The sequence below is a fragment of the Rattus norvegicus genome, chromosome 3, assembly GCF_036323735.1.
Source record: "Rattus norvegicus strain BN/NHsdMcwi chromosome 3, GRCr8, whole genome shotgun sequence".
NCBI lineage: Eukaryota > Metazoa > Chordata > Mammalia > Rodentia > Muridae > Rattus > Rattus norvegicus.
Genome location: NC_086021.1, coordinates 183,915,279 through 183,932,591, shown reverse-complemented (window position 1 = coordinate 183,932,591; position 17,313 = coordinate 183,915,279). Strand labels below are relative to the sequence as shown.

Sequence of the window (17,313 nt, the reverse complement as noted above, 5' to 3'; positions counted from 1 at the left end):
GTGAGTATTGTATTGAAACGTGACAAGAACGCTGAGGTAGTTTTCAAAGGATTGAAGTTTGAAAATGAATGGGCTAATCTCTTACAGCTAGAGTGTGAGGAGCTAAGGACTAAGCCATCACAAGCCATCAGACAGAGCACAGGTTCCAAGGCCCCCCTCACAATGCTTCTTCCAAAGGAAGCATCGGACGGACGGACCCTCTGACTCCCTGAGGCTGTGTGTATAGAAGAGTAACACTGTGCTGGGTTGGAAAATCTGTTGCCTTATCCTTGCAACAAACACACAAGCTGTCTTCAAAGGAGGTATGGTTTGGATGCATAAATGTTTCCTTTCTTGATGAATAACATTAAACTTTCAAGAAACATCATCCCAACAGGGGGTTTTGGATGATTGCACTGTGGATATTAAGTACTCTGATACGGTTTTAAAGTTTAGCTACATTTAAGAATTTTAAAAGGTGTTTTTCTAAGTTAGAAACTATGAATTAAGGTAGGCACTGGGAGGAAACAATAGCACAAGAAGACAGGGCAGTTTGCTATCGTGTATCCTTTCATTGGCTGGAATTCCAACATGGCTGACATAGTGTCTGGTTAACGGTTTGGAAATAATCAGAAGTGAAGTTTTACAGGAAGACACTGCTTGTGGTGGGTGGTTTGGGCTAAAGTTAATAAATCACACAAGATGTTTTCACTTTTAAGTTTTATTTTTATCAAAACAAACTAATTTAACCACAGAAAGAAGTGTGGGATATTCATCACCAAAAAGCCAAGTGTTCCCCCACCATGAACAAGGGGATTGTGTGTGCACAGAAAGCAAGTGAGCCACTCTCCGGTGCTCCCAGCGGACAGGTCTGATTTTTTTCCTGACTCCTCTTCTCCCCATGGTGACACATGTTCCTGTGACCCTTCAGACCACACTGTGCAATTACCACATCCATGCCAAGTGTGGAGAAGACGCACACAAGGGTTGAAGTTTAGCGCTCAACACCTTTCTACATCCTGACACCTGTATGCGATGAGTTTTGAAAGAGACAGACAAATGTAGTGTTTCCAAAGCCAATGCTTCTTGAACTGGGATCTAACTGGAGTAGAGAAAAACACACAGACCCCCATATTGCAGTTGTAGGAATTTGATAGTTCCGAGCCAGGTGGGCCAATCCCCACGCCCCTGCTAGGGATCTGAGCAGCCCCACATCCTGTAACTCTAAAAATCTGCTGTTCCAGGTAAATTTTGTGCAAAATGCAAATTCCTGTGCTGGGAGAGAAATGACTATTGAGGAATGGACGTGAATGCCGAGATACAGTTTTGGCATGAAACTGGGAATCCTTTATCTTCCATGCTGAGGACAGTGTTCACACTGTACTGGTGCAAGACTAAGACTTCAGATCCCAGCTTTATAAGGTAGCATTTAGAAAAGGGAAGTTCCGGTCTCTTCTAAGTTATTCTCCAAGTCGTCAGCTACACTTTTGTTAGAATCCAGAAGATCTGTCTATCTGTTTATCTCTCTTCCTTCTCTCCCTCCCTCCCCTCATTCCTCCTCCCTTTTCAGTCCCTCTTTCCCTCCCCAACCTCTCTCTTTCTCACCCATCCTTCTCTTTCTTTCCCTCTTCTACCTCTCTCCCCCTCCCCCACCTCTCCCTCCCTAGCTCTCTCGGCACTCCCCCCCTCCACCACCCTGCAAATATATCACAGGCTGAGAGCTGTGCACCACTTAGCTTCCTCTAAGGTGCCAAGCTTAGTCCTAAGGGAGGGAAAAGCAGTTCCCACAGCACCTCACAACAAGGAGGGTCAGACCAGCCACGGGAACTCACAAAGCTTTAAGAGTTAGCCAAGGGGAGAGGTGAGACCCTGTTCCTCTCACGCATCTCCAAATGTGGCCAGGCACAATGTTCAGGACAGTCGGTAGCCAGCATCAGACACCATGAGCAGTGGCACTCACAGGGCAAAGAATCCAAAGCCCTCTTTCTCTCAGTCCATGCTGGCAGCCCTGGTGCTCATCTCCATGGAGGAAGTGAAGGCACCGCTTACTCAGGACTTAGGCATGAAGATACAGAAGAGTAACAGCACTGGCTAACAGTGAGCTGGCCTTGTCCTAACATGCTTCTTACGTGCAGTGCTGGGGACTGAATCCTGAGCTTCATGCATGCCAGGCAAGCACTAGACCACTGAGCTATATCTCCAACGCCAAAAAATGGATGTGTTTCCTGATCCATCGTGTGGTTGCCCAACTTGTACTCTTGTCAAGCCACAGCAACAGTCGGCTGCTGATACTGGAATTTTATTTTAATAACCTGAGCCGAGTTTGGGGTTTTATGGGTGAAAGTTTTCTTGTAATTTTCTTATAATTGTATTTTGCCCTAAGAAAATTAGACTTATAAAAATCAGTAACTGTTTGGTACATTATCAAAAGGGCTCCCCATTAAAACCAAACCAACCCCTGCACCCCCAAAAAATTTTACTTTAGGATGTTTCTCAGCAGCGAGCTCCAACCTAGGTCATTTACAATAAGTGTTCGACTTTTTAAAAATTATATTGAAATACAGGGTTCACAAACCCGTGTTGATTTAAAGTAAATGACCCCTGGGAAGACTGGCACTGTGTGAGCAGGTGAACGCGTGGGTCTGGCAAGTTCCCTGGTTTGTAAAAGATAGGAGGGTTTAAAGAGATGGGATCGATATTCTGCTACATGGGATCCAGCCTTGGGGGTGGCAGCCAGCTAAGGTGGCTCAGAAGAGGCAGAGTTCCAGGTGAGCTTTTCGGAACTATGATTATGACGTGGGCCCAGTGACCCTCTTAGACTCAGTTTTCCTCTGGAAATAAGGATCTAGGACAACGGTTCTCAACCTCCCTAATGCCGGGACCCTTTAATGTGGTTTCTCGTGTTGTGATGACCTCTGACCGTAAAATTATTTTCGTTGCTACTTCATTACCATAATTTCGATACGGTTATGAATCAGACTGTAAACAGTCTTAGGCGACTCCTTTGAAAGGATCATTTGACCTCCACAGGGGTCATGACCCACAGGTTGAGAACCACCAGAAGGTGGTCCTGCCCTGCTGCCCGGTACCTCCTAAGACACAGGAGTCAGCACCACCTTCATACATGGTCTCCTCCGCTCAGGGTTACGGTGTTTGTTCTATAAATTCTGATTTATAAGGTGGGTAACTGCACCCCAAATGAGGGATTTCAGCGAGGTGTATAAGATGACCCTTCCCTCAACTCACATACCATACAGCAGTAGTATCCTAACTGTATTTGTGCATCAGCTCCCCAGAACGTTCTTCAGCGTCTTACCTGACTTCTCAGGGGCAATGTTTTCTGTGGGGGACACAGAGGTAAAAGAGACCATGCTTTCTCTATCAGCCACTCCAGGATCCAGTCCCACGGATGCACTCAGCTCCCCGTCTGGGTCTCAACATGCCTCACGCATAGGGACAGCCATTCAACGGGGCTCTGCTATCTTCCTCCAGTGCCTTTCTCAGGCACGGGTCATCCAAAGGGCAGCCAATCACATGTCTGCAACAAGCTCCTAACACACATATATACAGCAGAGGACTGCCTGGTCTGGCCTCAGTGAGAGAAGGCCCCAAGAAGTGGGGATGCCTGGCAGGAGGTGGGGTGGGTGGAGTTGGGGGTAGAGGGTGGAGGTTGTGGGGAGGGGTGGGGGGTGAGGACATCCTTTTGGAGACAAAGGGGGAGGAAAAATGGGATGAGGAACTGGTGGGGGGGGGGAGGTGCAGACCTGAAGGTGGATAATGACTAGACTGTAAAAAAATAAAAGTAATTAGAATAAGAAGGAGGAAAAAGAAGAGGAAGAGGAAGAATGGGAGGAGGAGGAAGAGGAGGATGAGGAAGAGGAGGAGGGAGGAGGAGGAGCAGCAGCAGCAGCAGCAGCATAGAGAGGTGATATCTAACTCTTTTCAGCTCCTCTGTGCCGTTGGCTGGGATTTGATTGATGAGATATTTCTGAACATGTGTGACGACCACAGACATACACTAAATAATGAGAAGCTGTTCTTGCATTTGAAGTTCTCTGTGAATAGCAGCAAAACTGGAAGGGTCACGTGAAAATATTTGAAAACGGACCGTACTTCTTCACAGATAAGGACTTTTAGAAGTATGTTTGCGCGTGCGCGTGTGAGGCCGGTGCTTCTGGCTGCCTTGCTTGGGAGCACGAGATGTCACGTGACCACCACTACCTCGGCGTTAAGCCAACAGTTCTGCTAGAAATCACAAATTGTACAAAATCATACCACGGCAAATAGAAAATCGTAGAGGACTGAGCAGTGTAAACTTCTTGAAGTTTCCCTCTCCCATTTAACGGGAAGGAGAGGGTGGCTGGGAACCTGAGGCCTGCGTAGTGGGCTGGCTGACGCAGACCTTGCCTCCGCACAGAGGCACACTGGCTTGGAATGCTGGGGAATTTGATCTGTGCTGTTCTGAGATTCACAATACAAAGGCTGATTTAATTTGACAGCAAAGTAACACTAAGCCCCCAAAATAAAATTACCAAGATGTAAGACAGCGTCAAAACTCCAATTAGTTTTGTGCCATAGAAGCTTCTGGAGGAAGTCAGAACGGCTCCATCACGAGGCATGGGCCTCATCAATTCAGGCTGCACAGATTACTAAAATGTAACCCACTAATTGAAATTGCTCAGAGCCCAGTATGACAAAAAGAATCAGAGGAAAATATGCGAGTTCTCCCCTCAAAAATAAAAATGACTCACTACAGTGACTACTTCACTAACTTAATGCAATGTTCCTTTGCAAGACCTAAAAAATAGAATAGAAAAAAAAACAACCCAAGGCTTTGGGGGGTTCTCACAGAAAAGGCACCAGGTACAAGGAACACGCGTGCTTGTGTTATTGGACCAGAAACAAGTATCAACCATTTGTGCCACATATGAAACGACCGTAGGCATTGTGATATATATTTACAGTACTCGTTAAGAGGATGGCTGGCCCTGACCAGTTTTTGAATGGAGTTAGTCTCCAAAGTGCATGGGGCCATCTTGGTGCCCAGCTCAAACCCCATCCTTCCCCCTCAAGCTACTCAAATGACCCCGGATGTGTTTGCCACTCTTAGTGGTGGTGATGTCAGGTGTGTTGACCCTGTGGGGGCTCACTGATCAGGAACAAAGTCCCATATGGCTCTTCTGATTAGTGACCTTGTACTGTATGAGGCAATGAAGATTACAGCACCAAGTTGGTGCTGTGCACTTCAGATTCTCTTGCAATGGCCCTTCTTGGTCATTTTGACTCTTCTAGATGGACGTAGAAGAGTCCAAGGTCTGCCTAAGAGAAGCTAAAGAAAGGTATGGCTGGACCTGGGCACGGTGTTGGTTAGAGTTGGCTTGAAGAAATCATAGATGGCTTTCCTAGTCTCTAGATGTTTTATAAATAAAGTTCAGTGCCCATGACACTTGGTAATGTTCACCCCAGAAGATCCCCAGGCCTTGTCCATTGCCACCATCTTTCTCTGGAAGCACATCATATCTCGATGACCAGTCTGTCTTCGTCATCACTGCTGGTGTCGCTGAGCTCCACCCGTGTCTGCTTCCTCATTCCTTCCAAACTCCTCTTTCGGATGGATCTCAAACGGGCTTCCGGGACTTCCGAGGGTTGTCCTTGGTTAGAAGGAGCTGTGACAGTCTTGGGGGTAATTAACCCTTCAGCTTGACAAGTCCCACTCTCGCTTCCTGAAGCAGCACCCTGGATGGTCAGATCCCCACATCCGTATTGGCCCCATAAAGGAAAATCTGCCTGGGCTCTTGCTTCCTCCTGGTGTGAACCGACTGAATTCGGTACTGAAGGTTGTATTTCTAGAGTTTTCCCAGGTGATTGCTTACCAGGCGAAGGCCTCCCTGGCAGGAGCACCTGTGGTATGCTATCTGGTGTGGCTCTTCTGTCTGGGGAGTTTCGTGCCAGAGGCTCCTCTGCACAGGACTCTGTACCGTGAGGCCCCAGTGTTTTGTGCCCTGTTCCTATCCCCTCAGAAACATAAATAGCGGCCACAGAGGTAGCAATGTCATGGTGGGGAAATATTCCTTTAGATCTAAAGGAAGAAGGCAGCTGTGGAACATCTGAGGAGAAGCTCAAGTTGGGAACTATGGAGACTTGATCCTGGGAAGATAGCAGCTGAGCTCCTGGAGGTTCAACACCAAGACCTTTGCCCTGAGGCAGATCTTCCTGAAACCCTGCCAAGAGCATATTAGATTGCAGAGATAGTCCAAACCCATCAGCATGCTCCTTCTCCTGAGAACAGTCATGGCGCTCACCAGCAGCTGGAGAAATATCCTACAACAAAACACAAGGGAAAAGAAATAGGGAAAGGGATAATTGCTATAAAGAAAACTGTGGTCAGAAACACAGTCCGCCATGAATGCAAGGTCTTGAGGTCTTGATGCATCTTTCCTGAGCACAGACATCAATAGGTTCCCTCAATAAGTTTCCATTGGACTGACCGTGGACTCTGACCTCATAGGTAGCAATGAATATCCTAGTAAGAGCACCAGTGGAAGGGGAAGCCCTGGGTCCTGCTAAGACTGAACCCCCAGTGAACTAGATTGTTGGGGGGAGGGTGGCAATGGGGGGAGGCTGGGGAGGGGAACACCCATAAAGAAGGGGAGGGGGAGGGATTAGGGGGATGTTTGCCCGGAAACCGGGAAAGGGAATAACACTCGAAATGTATATAAGAAATACTCAAGTTAATAATAATAAAAAAATAAGTTTCCATTAATAACTAATCAGCACATTGACCCCAGCCAAGCTCTTGGTTGATACAAAACAGGTCACTGTGTGATCTTATGTGGCTCTGAAGGCTTGTCCCACACTTCCTGTCTCCAGCCAGCAGAACTGGTAAAGTGGGCGTGTTGTTCCAACGTGTTCTGCCCAGAGTGATTTTTACATTGCAGAAACGTCTGAAGTTTGGTAGCATCTTCTTCTGTGGGGATTAATCACACAGACTTGAGGTTTTCAAGAAAGCGTCCCAAAGTTTCCACAACCAAAGTCAGTGGATAGTCCTTGGGACACATCAAAGTCATAGGCTAGCATTGGGTGTGAGTCGACCTTCCACCTTGGCCACAGCTTCTTTTCCTCTGCACAGACCAGGCTAGCTATCTCAAGAGCTTTTAGAGGTTTTCCCGTCTCCATTTCCCATATCCCTGTAGGAGTGCTAAGGTTACAGGCTCTCGAATATATATCCAGCTTTGATATGGGCTCTGATTGCTTTAATAAAGGCTCTGGGATTTGAACTCATGTCCTCACACTTGCACAGCACGTCATTTACTTACTGAGCTGACCCCACAGCTGCAAAGTTGGTTAATTTTTCAGTGTAAAATGTTTAGGAATGTTTTGGCCTGATCTTAGGGTTCTGGCGAATCCTAGAAGGAGACCAAGGTATTTACCACATGGCAGCAATATAGGAATAAAGACGTAAGTCTAGAGGACAGATAGATGGCAGTGGCTTAGAACGGTGGTTCCTACCTTTAGAGTTGATTTGTCTGTCTCCAAGATGGTTTTTGAGTTTGTAGCAGGAGACGTGGGTCCTGAAGTCTGACTACAGTCACCTTTCCCGTCTTTGTTCCTACGATCAACAGACAAGTCTTTGCTGGCACAAGATGGCTCTCCTTGTACGTTTAGACCTGCAAGAGGGAATGTGTTTGTTACCATACACCTAGACTCGGGAAGAGAGGCAAGAAGGACACAGAGGCTGTCTGAGTCTCCACAACCACCCTCAACTCCATGAGCCTCCGCTTACATGGAGCGCACCGCACCCTGACTACCTCCAGCCAACTCATAGCCATCCAAATGAGTTGTCTCCGCTTCCTGCAAGGAAAGAAATGGTGGAAACTAGCCCTAAGTCGAAGACTCCATAACCACATACATTGTAAATAATGCCCCCCCATGGTGTCTACTACTGTTACAGAGTCATCCTCCACCCAGGTTCCTTTGGGTTAATTTTATATCACTTTGAGTCCCCATTCCTGGAGCCAGGTGGCAAGATTAGGGAACTCACTAGACCTGGGATCCTTGGTGACCAGCTCTCCACCAGAGTGCCAAGCAGCAGGGGGTGAGGCGGGTACCTAGGACACTGTCATTTAACTGTGGCAGCTGTCTCCCCGTGGAAAAGGAAGAAACAGACTAGCCTCTCCCACCTGCTCCCCCTGCACCCCCCCCCCCGCACTGCTCGAGCCTCCGTTTCCTCACAAGGACCAACAATCCAGCCAAAAGAACAGCAGGGTAGTCCTTCCCAAGAAGTGAGACTGCAGTATGAGATAACTTGGGGAGGGTGGAGGGAGAGTTCCGGAATGCCTGGATCCCTGGAAAGACAAACCATCAAATCTGTTCTTGTTTTGATGAAAGTTACACAAGCATGGGATGTGGGGGTTTGAAAACCTCAATCCTCTCTGCTTATGAGGAAAGCTGGCAACCCTGCCCGCACAGCCATTTCGTTTCATTTTGGAGTATTCCGAGATTTTTTTTTCTCTCTCTCTCATACTTCAAGGTTTACAAGTTGACCTATATGACCTCCTGCAACATCAGAAGAGAGCAGCTATTCCTCTAAGACTCTCCTTTCAAGACTCTGGCTCCCTTGCACAGAGCACAACTGTCACCTCCATCCTCTCAGCCCTTGCGTGCACACCCCTGATGCCGTGCCTTGTGTAGGTGGCTCTTCTAAGTCAATACCTCGTCTAGGTGCACACCTGTCGCCACTGAGCTGCACTCAACAATGATATTGCATTGCCTTTGTAAAAAACAAAATTGTTTTCCTCGGAGTTAATAAGTTCTGAGGTCCTCACCACTTCCCCTGTTTACCTTTCTAGGAACATATTAAAATCACTCCCCAGTTTGATATTAAAATCAAACTGTCTATGGTTTGATTTCTCTCTGGGCAAGCTAAAACTCATGCCTTTGGCATGTAATAAATTCTGTGGGTTCTCCCCCCCCCAATTTAAAAAGAATGAAGGAACAGAGGAGGGGAGGGGGATCAAGAGGGAGAAAGAGAAGGTGGGAGGGGGGACAAGGCAAGAAAATTGAAGGAGGGAAGAATAAATGACGAAGAAAAAAGACAGAAAAGAAATGGTTATTTAGGAAACAATTTAGTGGTCTTTGCAGGTATTTTTCCATTGAAGCCTCATTGTTATAGGGTCTAAATTAGAGACTTAAAAGCAATGCTGGATACAATGTATGTACTTATAATCCCAGAACAGGAAATGCAAAGACAAGAGGATCCCTGGGTCTTACTGACCAGTCAGCCTAGGCCCAGTGAGTGAGCTCCGGGCCAGTGAGCCCAGAACAAACAATGCGTGTGCACCTGATCTCTCCACACATGGTATCACCTCCCTGAATCATCTCCTATGGCATGGGTATCGCAAACCCATTAGACACTTAAGTTCTCCCAGGGTTCCCAAAGAAAACAGAATGGGTGGACGGCAGCTGAAGATAGGCTAGGAGGGAGAACGGATGAGAGGTAGGAAAGCCATTTCCAGGTTCCTGGGGTCGTCTCAGAGCCCAGATTCCATATCTCAGCCAGAGCAGTGAGACTCAAAGTGGAGAGTCTCCAAAGACTGCCCCATCCTCACCTGTAACATGTCAACAGGAAGTTGTCACAACAGCTAACACGTGTATGGCCCCGTGGTGTGCCGAAGATAGCCGCTCAATCTAAGTCGCTCAGAGTTCATCCCCACAGTGACAAAAGGACCAGGCAATTCATTCAATTCAATTAAGAAATAAAAACCAATTTGTATAGAGAAAATAATCAGATTAGCCAAATGTCTCCCCAACAGGTTGCTTGGGTTCTTAAGCTTAAGCAGAAAGGTCGTGCGAACATTTGACTGATAACTTCTGGTTCCTAGGGGAGAGCGAAGAAAGAAAAATCTATTGATTTAATTTGCTTTCAACCCCACAGTCTACAGAGAAAAGTGAATTATCTCTAATAATTGTGAAAGATGCCCCAAAAAAATGTCACCGAAGTGTGTTAAACTAATTTGGATTATTAAGGCAGGACACTAACTTGCTTTGGAATGAATGGCCCCTCTCAAAAAGTAAGCCGTGTGCCGGTCAAATTTTAAAGTGCAAATGCCACCCTGTTTAGGCTTCAGCTCTACACCCGATGAATCACTTCCCCTCATCTTCAGAATTACAGATTCTGCCGTCTCCACGCATCTTCAGAACCCGGCTGCCCACACTCAATTACAGGAATCTTATTAGGGACTTGTCTCTTGCCGAGGCTCTCTGCTGCGTGTTCTTCTGATTAAAGGCCGCACGCACTCTTAATAATTTCTCTCAGAAATAATTGTCGTGCCACGTCAGGAGGAAGAGGCTGCTTAAGCGGTTACAGGAGTTGCAAATTTAGCCCTCTTGAAAAGGCTATAAGAAACTGTAAAATAATTAAAAAGAAAGCGCAGGCAGAGACAACAGGGCAGAGCTGACAGTGGGATTATCGGCCCCTTTGATGTCAGATCTGCTTCCGGCGGGCCGTCTCATTTCCAGGCCTTATTAAAATGCTAATAAATGGATTACTCAAATATCATTATCTCAAAATGTGAGTAATTTGAATAATTTCTTTTGGCCTGTCCCAATACCTCCCCAAACTCTATTCATGTGGAAACCACAGACTCAGAAATCTGAAGTAGGAAAGTGAATCTGCCCCCCTAAGCAAGTGGAAATTGTAAACAGGAAGGTGGGTTTGTCTCTGGGACTGGTAATTGATTTGAGATTAGATTGTTCCAAAGTGTCTCTGCCATTAAGGAGCGCACGATGTGCTGGCAATCAAAGCGAGCAATCACTTACAAGAAGGCTGGGCAGATCTTTAAAACTAATCACGACGCGAACGGTTACCTGCTCATTTATTTAAGTGTTTATCGAGTGCATTTTAAGTCTGTATTTTTGGAGCCTATATCGTTGAACTTGAATATTGACCAGACACTGAGTGCAGCCAATACTGTACCAAGAGCTAAGGTGTCTGCTCAATGGTAAGGGAAGCTGAGACCACCTCACGGGAATTGCTATCTAAGGGGGACAGAGACTTACCTTATTCTTAATTTGTTATGATTACTGTTGTGGGGTTACATAGACCACAGTGTACCTGTGGAGCTCAGAGGACAACTTTCAAGAGTTGGTTCTTTCCTCCTGCCATGTGGGTCCCAGGGATTGACGTCAGGCCATCAGATTTGACTACACATGCCTTTTCTTACTGAGCCATAATCACACATACACACAAGACGTCACCAAGCAGGTATTATCTGCATTATGAAATATGATACAAGATGACGCTCGGACAGCAAGGTTATGTCCCAGCCTCTGTCCACAGGAAGAGTTGAAACCGTCCAAAGAGTGCCTGTCCCCAGGGCTATAAGACTAATAAATCTGAATTATTCAGCCTTGTCACTATGGGACAGATTTTTCCTAGAGCCCCTCTGTACAGCTGGCGCATGGTCTGAGGGTACCTTCACATGTTACTCACATCCTACTGCTTATGTAATCTCTTCAGGAAAACAGGATGGTGTGTTGTGGTGGCAGAGAGCCGTCAGTCCTCCTGGGCAGAGAAAAAAGATGGGCACTGTTGGATGCTGAAGGCAGCCAGGAAGTAATGGCAAACCCAGTGGCTGGTGGGCGGCTGGAGTGCTGGCAGAAACAGCTTCAGCCTCCAGCTCTACCAGCGGGAGGGACCCGAGAGAGGACCGGAAAAGTGTGTTGATCAAGTGGAGCCTCTGGTATTTCTGTTCTAATGCAATCTTTTGAAAGTTCTCCTCAGAGTCCTCCTGTCTCTCTTCTCGGTCTCTCAGTGGCTCTAGGCACTTGGGTTTCTTTGATGAGAGGCAATCAGGCCAAGCACTCTCCCCTCATGGACACCCTGTACCTTTGACTATGTTTAGGACAAAATGGTGCTCAAAAATCTTGTCACGAGTCTTTAAAAACCCTTTTTAAAAAAACTTTAAAAAGTGCACCCTTCAGATATGGGTTCTGAAATCATGGGAGGAAACAAAGAAACGGAAGATGACTAAAGAACCGTCACCGAGACCATTAAATGCGGAGGCTGAACCCGAACTGGCACTTTAAGACTTCTTATTTCTAAGGTCTCTTGTTTTCCAGTGAAAACTGTGTGTGGGTCCCTCCCTAGACGCAATCAACAAAACTGCAAGAGAAGCTCATCACTCCTTCAGATCCACTCGGCCAGGAGCGGGGAGAAATTATTCCATCTCAGCAGTTTCAGAGAACTGTGATTTAACTAACAGCTTTAGAGAAAGAATTAATACTCCTCCATTAATCCTAATAATAAAAAGAGCTACAGAGGAGGAGGTCATTATAAGAGATGTAGGGGGGCCTGTCAGAGAAAGAAGGACCGCCATACCTCAGAGCCCCTCTCTGAGAAGAACCCTACAGAATCTCAGGCCCCAGGCCAGGAGCCAAGACCCAGGGCAGAAGACATGGCCAAGGAGGGCACTGCCCATGAGTAAAAGCATTAAAACACACAGCAATCAACAGAGGCAGGGTACAGGATCACTGGCAGTCCTCTGTATATAATATTTAGAAATCTGTGCCTTTATGTGTATGCCATGAGAAAACTCTTCCTTTGGGACACCTGTCCTTGTCATCTGCCTTGAGTCTCATTTCCAAGGTGAAGCGTTGTGTCTGGATCATATGATCTAGCTCATTTTAGCTCTGCAGGTGGGGTTAATAACCAGGTTTTAAAACCTGGTTATGAGACACAATTCACCCTGGCTGGTGAAGTGTTCAGAACTCCCCAGGCAGCATCCCTAGGAATGTCCTTCTCTCGGTTTACTGAGGAAAATCAGCCTAGGTGGTCTGTGTAAAACAGAGCTCCTCAAGCAGAGAGAAAGGAGAGTGTGGGGCACTAGAGAGGTCTCCTTACTGGCAAAGACCTGACAAAATTCATAAAAGAGGCTGCCTGGGTTTTTATTTTTCCATAGGAAGTTGAGTATTATCCTTCCAAGGCCTGCAAAGAATTGTGTTGGAATTTTGATGGGGATTGCATTAAATCTGTAGATGACTTTTGGTAAGACGACCACTTTCACTGTTAATCCTGCCTATCCATGAGCATGGGAAATCTTTCCATCTTCAGGTATCTTCTTCAGTTTCTTTCTTTAGAGATTTGAAGTTCTTGTCATACAGGTTTTTTACTTGTTTAGTTAGAGTCACATCAAGGTATTTTATGGCTATTGTGAAAAGTATTGTTTCCCTGATTTTTTTGCTTTGCCTGTTTAGCATTTGTATAAAGGACAGCTGCTGATTTTTTTGAGTTAATTTTGTATCCATCCACTTTGCTGATGGTGTTTATTAGCTGTAGGAGTTCTCTGGTAGACTTTTTAGAAAAATAAAAAACCTAGGATAGTTAAAACAATCTTGCACAATAAAAGAATTTCTGGAGGTATCACCTTCCCTAACTTCAAAGATGTACTACAGAACAATAGTAATAAAAACTGCATAGGGGTTGGGGATTTAGCTCAGTAGTAGAGCGCTTGCCTAGCAAGCGCAAGGCCCTGGGTTCGGTCCTCAGCTCCGAAAAAAAGAAAGGAAAAAAAATAAAAACTTCATAGTATTGGTATAGAGACAACAGGTTGACCAATGGAGTAGACTCAAAGACTGAAATAACCCCACACACCCAGACACTTAATCTTTGACAAAGAAGTCAAAGCCATATAATGGAAAAAAGAAAGCATCTTCAACAAATGGTGCTGGTCTAACTGGCTATCAACATGTAGAAGAATACAAATAGATCCATATTTGTTATCCTGCACAAAACTCAAGTCCAAGTGGATCAAAGACCTCAACATAAAACTGGATACACTAAGTTTAATAAAACAGAAAGAAGGAACTAAGTCATGAATGCACTGCACAGGAGTCCACTTCCTGAACAGAACACCAATGGCTCATACTCTAAGATCAATAATTGATAAATGGAACCTAAAGAAACAGAAAAGCTTCTGTAAGGCAAAAAGATACTGTCCACATGACAAAATGGCAGCCTACAGATCAGGAAAGGATCTGCAACCCTACATTCAATAGAGGGCTAATATCCAAAATATATAAAGAACTCAAGGAGTTAAACACCAACGACCCAAATAACCCAATTTTTAAAAATGGGGTACAGAGCTAAAACAGAATTCTCAACAGAAGACTCTCGAATGGTCAAGAAGACTTAAAGAATTATTGAATGTCTTTATTCATCATGGAAATATAAATCAAAATAACTCTGAGATTATACCTTATACCCATCAGAATAAGATCAAAAACTCAAGCCTCAGTATGTGCGGGTAAGGATGTGGAGCAAGGGGAATACTCCTCCATTGCTGGTGGGATTGCAAACTTGCACAACCACTCTGAAAATCAATTTGGTGGTTTCTCAGAAAATTGAGAATAGTCCTAGCTCAAGACCCAGCTATACCACTCCTGGGCACATACCCAAAAGATACCCCACCATACCACAAGGACACTTGCCCCACTATATTCATAATAGCTTTATTCATAATAGCTAGAAACTGGAAATAACCCAGATGCCCCTCAACCAAAGAATGGATACGAAAAATGTGGCTCATTTACACAATGGAATACAACTTCAATATGAACAATGGTGTCATGAAATTTGCCAAATGGATGGAACTTGAAAATACCATTCTGAGTAAGGTACCCCAGATTCAAAAGGACATGCATGATATGTAGTCACTGATAACTAGACATTAGCCATAAAGTACAAGATAATCAGGCTACAATCCATAGACCCAAAGAAGCCAAGTAACGAGGAAGGCCCAAAGGAGGATGCTTGAATTACACTCAGAAGGGAAAATAAAATTGCCATTGGAGGTGGATAGAGGGAGGGAACTTTGTGGGAGAAAGGGTGAGGAGGGGAATGGGGGGGTTGGGTGTAGGGAGGGCTAGGTTAAGATGGCCAGGAGAGTGGACAGAAATGGGGGAGGGGGTGGCAGAGACCTGGGATGGGGAGGCTCCAAGGGACTCTATGAAGGTAGGTCCAGCTGAGCCCCTAAGCAGTAGGGGATATGGAACCTGAAGTAGCCACTTCACATAGCCAGGCAGGACGTCCTGTGAAGGGATAAGAACACCAATCTACCCACAAAACAATCAACCCAGAATGTGTCCTGCCTACAAGAAGTACAGGGACAAAAATGGAGTAGAGACTAAGAAATGGCCAACCAATAAACAATGACTGGCTCAACTTGAAACCCATCCCATGGACAAGCACCAATCCCTGACACTATTAATGATACTGTGTGATGACTGCAGACAGGTTCCTAACATAACTGCCTTCTGAGAGGCTCCACCCAGCAGCTGACCAAAACAGATGCAGACACCCACAGCCAAACATTAGATGGAGCTTGGGAAGTCTTGTGAAAAAGTTGGGGAAAGGATTGAGGAACCCAGAGGGGATAGAGACTCCACAAGATGAACAGACTGAACCACTAACCAAAGAGCATGTGTATTTTAGACCTAAACCCCCTCCACTTAAATAGGAGATGCACAGCTTGGTCTTAATGCAGGTCCCCTAACAACTGGAGTGGGGGGACCCTGACTCTGTTGCCTGCCTGTGGATCCTGCTCCCCTAACTGGGCTGTCTTGCCTGGCCTTGGTGGGAAAGGATGTACCGAGTCCTGCAGTGACTTGGGTTGCCAGGGTAGATCGGTATCAAAGGGACCTCCCCCTTCTCAGAGAGGAAAGTAAGGGGGGCTGAGGTGAAGAGCCATGTAAGGCAAGAACTTGGAGGAGGAGGGCTGCAATCCAATGTAAAGAGATTAAATTGATAGCAATAAAAAAGGCTGCCTGGGTGCAGGGACATTGGGACCAGACCCCGGAGAGACATTCCTGACCCTCGGATCCAACAGAGAAAGTCAAGAGAGGGCAGAAATTCTTGCTCATTCAGCATACGTGCCCAGAGTTTACAAGAAATACACGGAAATTGGTATTCTACATGCCTTTTATCATTGTTATTTTCTAAACATAAACTGTATTTACCCAACAGCCCTGTGCCCTGAATTTGACCATTAGAAGTCAAAACTGTGGCCTGTCTTCCTCCTACCTAGTATTTAAAACACTCAAGTACAAGGACCAGACCAATAGAGCAAACTTAACCTTGGATAATAAAAAAAAAATACTATTTAGCCAGGCATGGTGGACCTCCAGGGTTTGTAAGGCAGAAGCAGGAGGATCAGAAACGTTGTGTTGTGCTACATTATACCGGAGGAGGGTTGGGGACACCCTGGGCTAAAAAAAAGCTTTGTCAAAAAGTGTAGAAGATATGAAATAGTGTGAAAGTATTTGCCACACTGTGAGACCCACTTCAGGAAAGTAATTTGGTAGCATTGCAAAGTGAGGTAATATTCGTAACGCCATCCGATAGGTCATGGCTCTTGGAGTGAAAAATGTTAGAGCAATGGGTCTAGAGAAACCGATGTCAGAAATTGCTGTCAACAGAGTAGAAGTTGGGCAAATAAATGGAGAGATTTTTATTCGTGTGTGTGTGTGTGTGTGTGTGTGTGTGTGTGTGTGTGTGTTTAGAGAGAATTTTGCACAAGATGTGTAAGAAGGAAAGAATTGCTTCTTGCTGCTCATCTTGGTTTCCTTCCCTATTGCTATGATAAAACACTGACAAGAGCAACTTGAAGGAGAAAGGGCTGATTCTGGCTCCCAGTTCAAGGGTGCAGTCCACCATGGCAAGGAGTCAAGACAGCAGCAGGAGCTGGAAGCAGCTTATCAGGAAGCAGAGTACGAGGAGCAGCAAGCTCACTCCATAGTCCCTGCTCACTCTGTGCAGTCCACAGTCCGCTGTCCAGGGAATGCCAACACTCACAGTGGTCTTCCTACCTCAGCTGAGGTGATCAAGTCATGAACTTCTTCAAGTGTGTGTGTTGGGGGGTGAGAGAGAGAGAGAGAAAGGGGGGAGAGGAAGAGGGGACAGGGGTTGGAGGAGGGAGGAGGGGAAGAGGGAGAGAGGGAGAGAGGGAGAGAGAGATGGGGCCAATACAAACCACACAACTTAATCCCTGAAATCTAAATAATGCAAAAAGAGGACTGACCTCTACATGTACTCTTTAACAAGCATACCTACCTACCCACACATGTACACATACGTACAAGCACCTCAACCCTACACAGACACACACACACACACACACACACAGAGAGAGAGAGAGAGAGAGAGAGAGAGAGAGAGAGAGAATTAACTCAAAAGACATCCTACTGCTTTTGACCACATACGATGTGATCCTTTTGTTAACTGTGTCTGCAGTGTCCACTCATGATTCTGTCTGTGTGGAGAGAGATGTGGGAGGCAGG

General features: G+C 45.8%; 1 protein-coding gene across 2 annotated transcripts in view; it reads right to left on the bottom strand.

Annotated features, from left to right (window-relative positions):
• Positions 1-691: 691 nt before the first annotated feature.
• The window catches only part of Zfp831 (zinc finger protein 831), a 120,412-nt gene continuing 103,790 nt past the window's right edge, over positions 692-17,313 (bottom strand). The window contains exons 5-6 of one of the 2 annotated variants that reach the window (XM_039104080.2): positions 7,489-7,646; positions 692-6,300 (exon numbers count right to left, since the gene is read on the bottom strand). In XM_039104080.2, the coding sequence (XP_038960008.1) occupies positions 5,494-6,300; positions 7,489-7,646 (965 nt within the window). In that variant the 3' untranslated portion in view covers positions 692-5,493. Of the gene's footprint in view, positions 6,301-7,488; positions 7,679-17,313 lie in introns of both variants that reach the window. The other variant, NM_001171096.1, reaches the window with a different exon arrangement.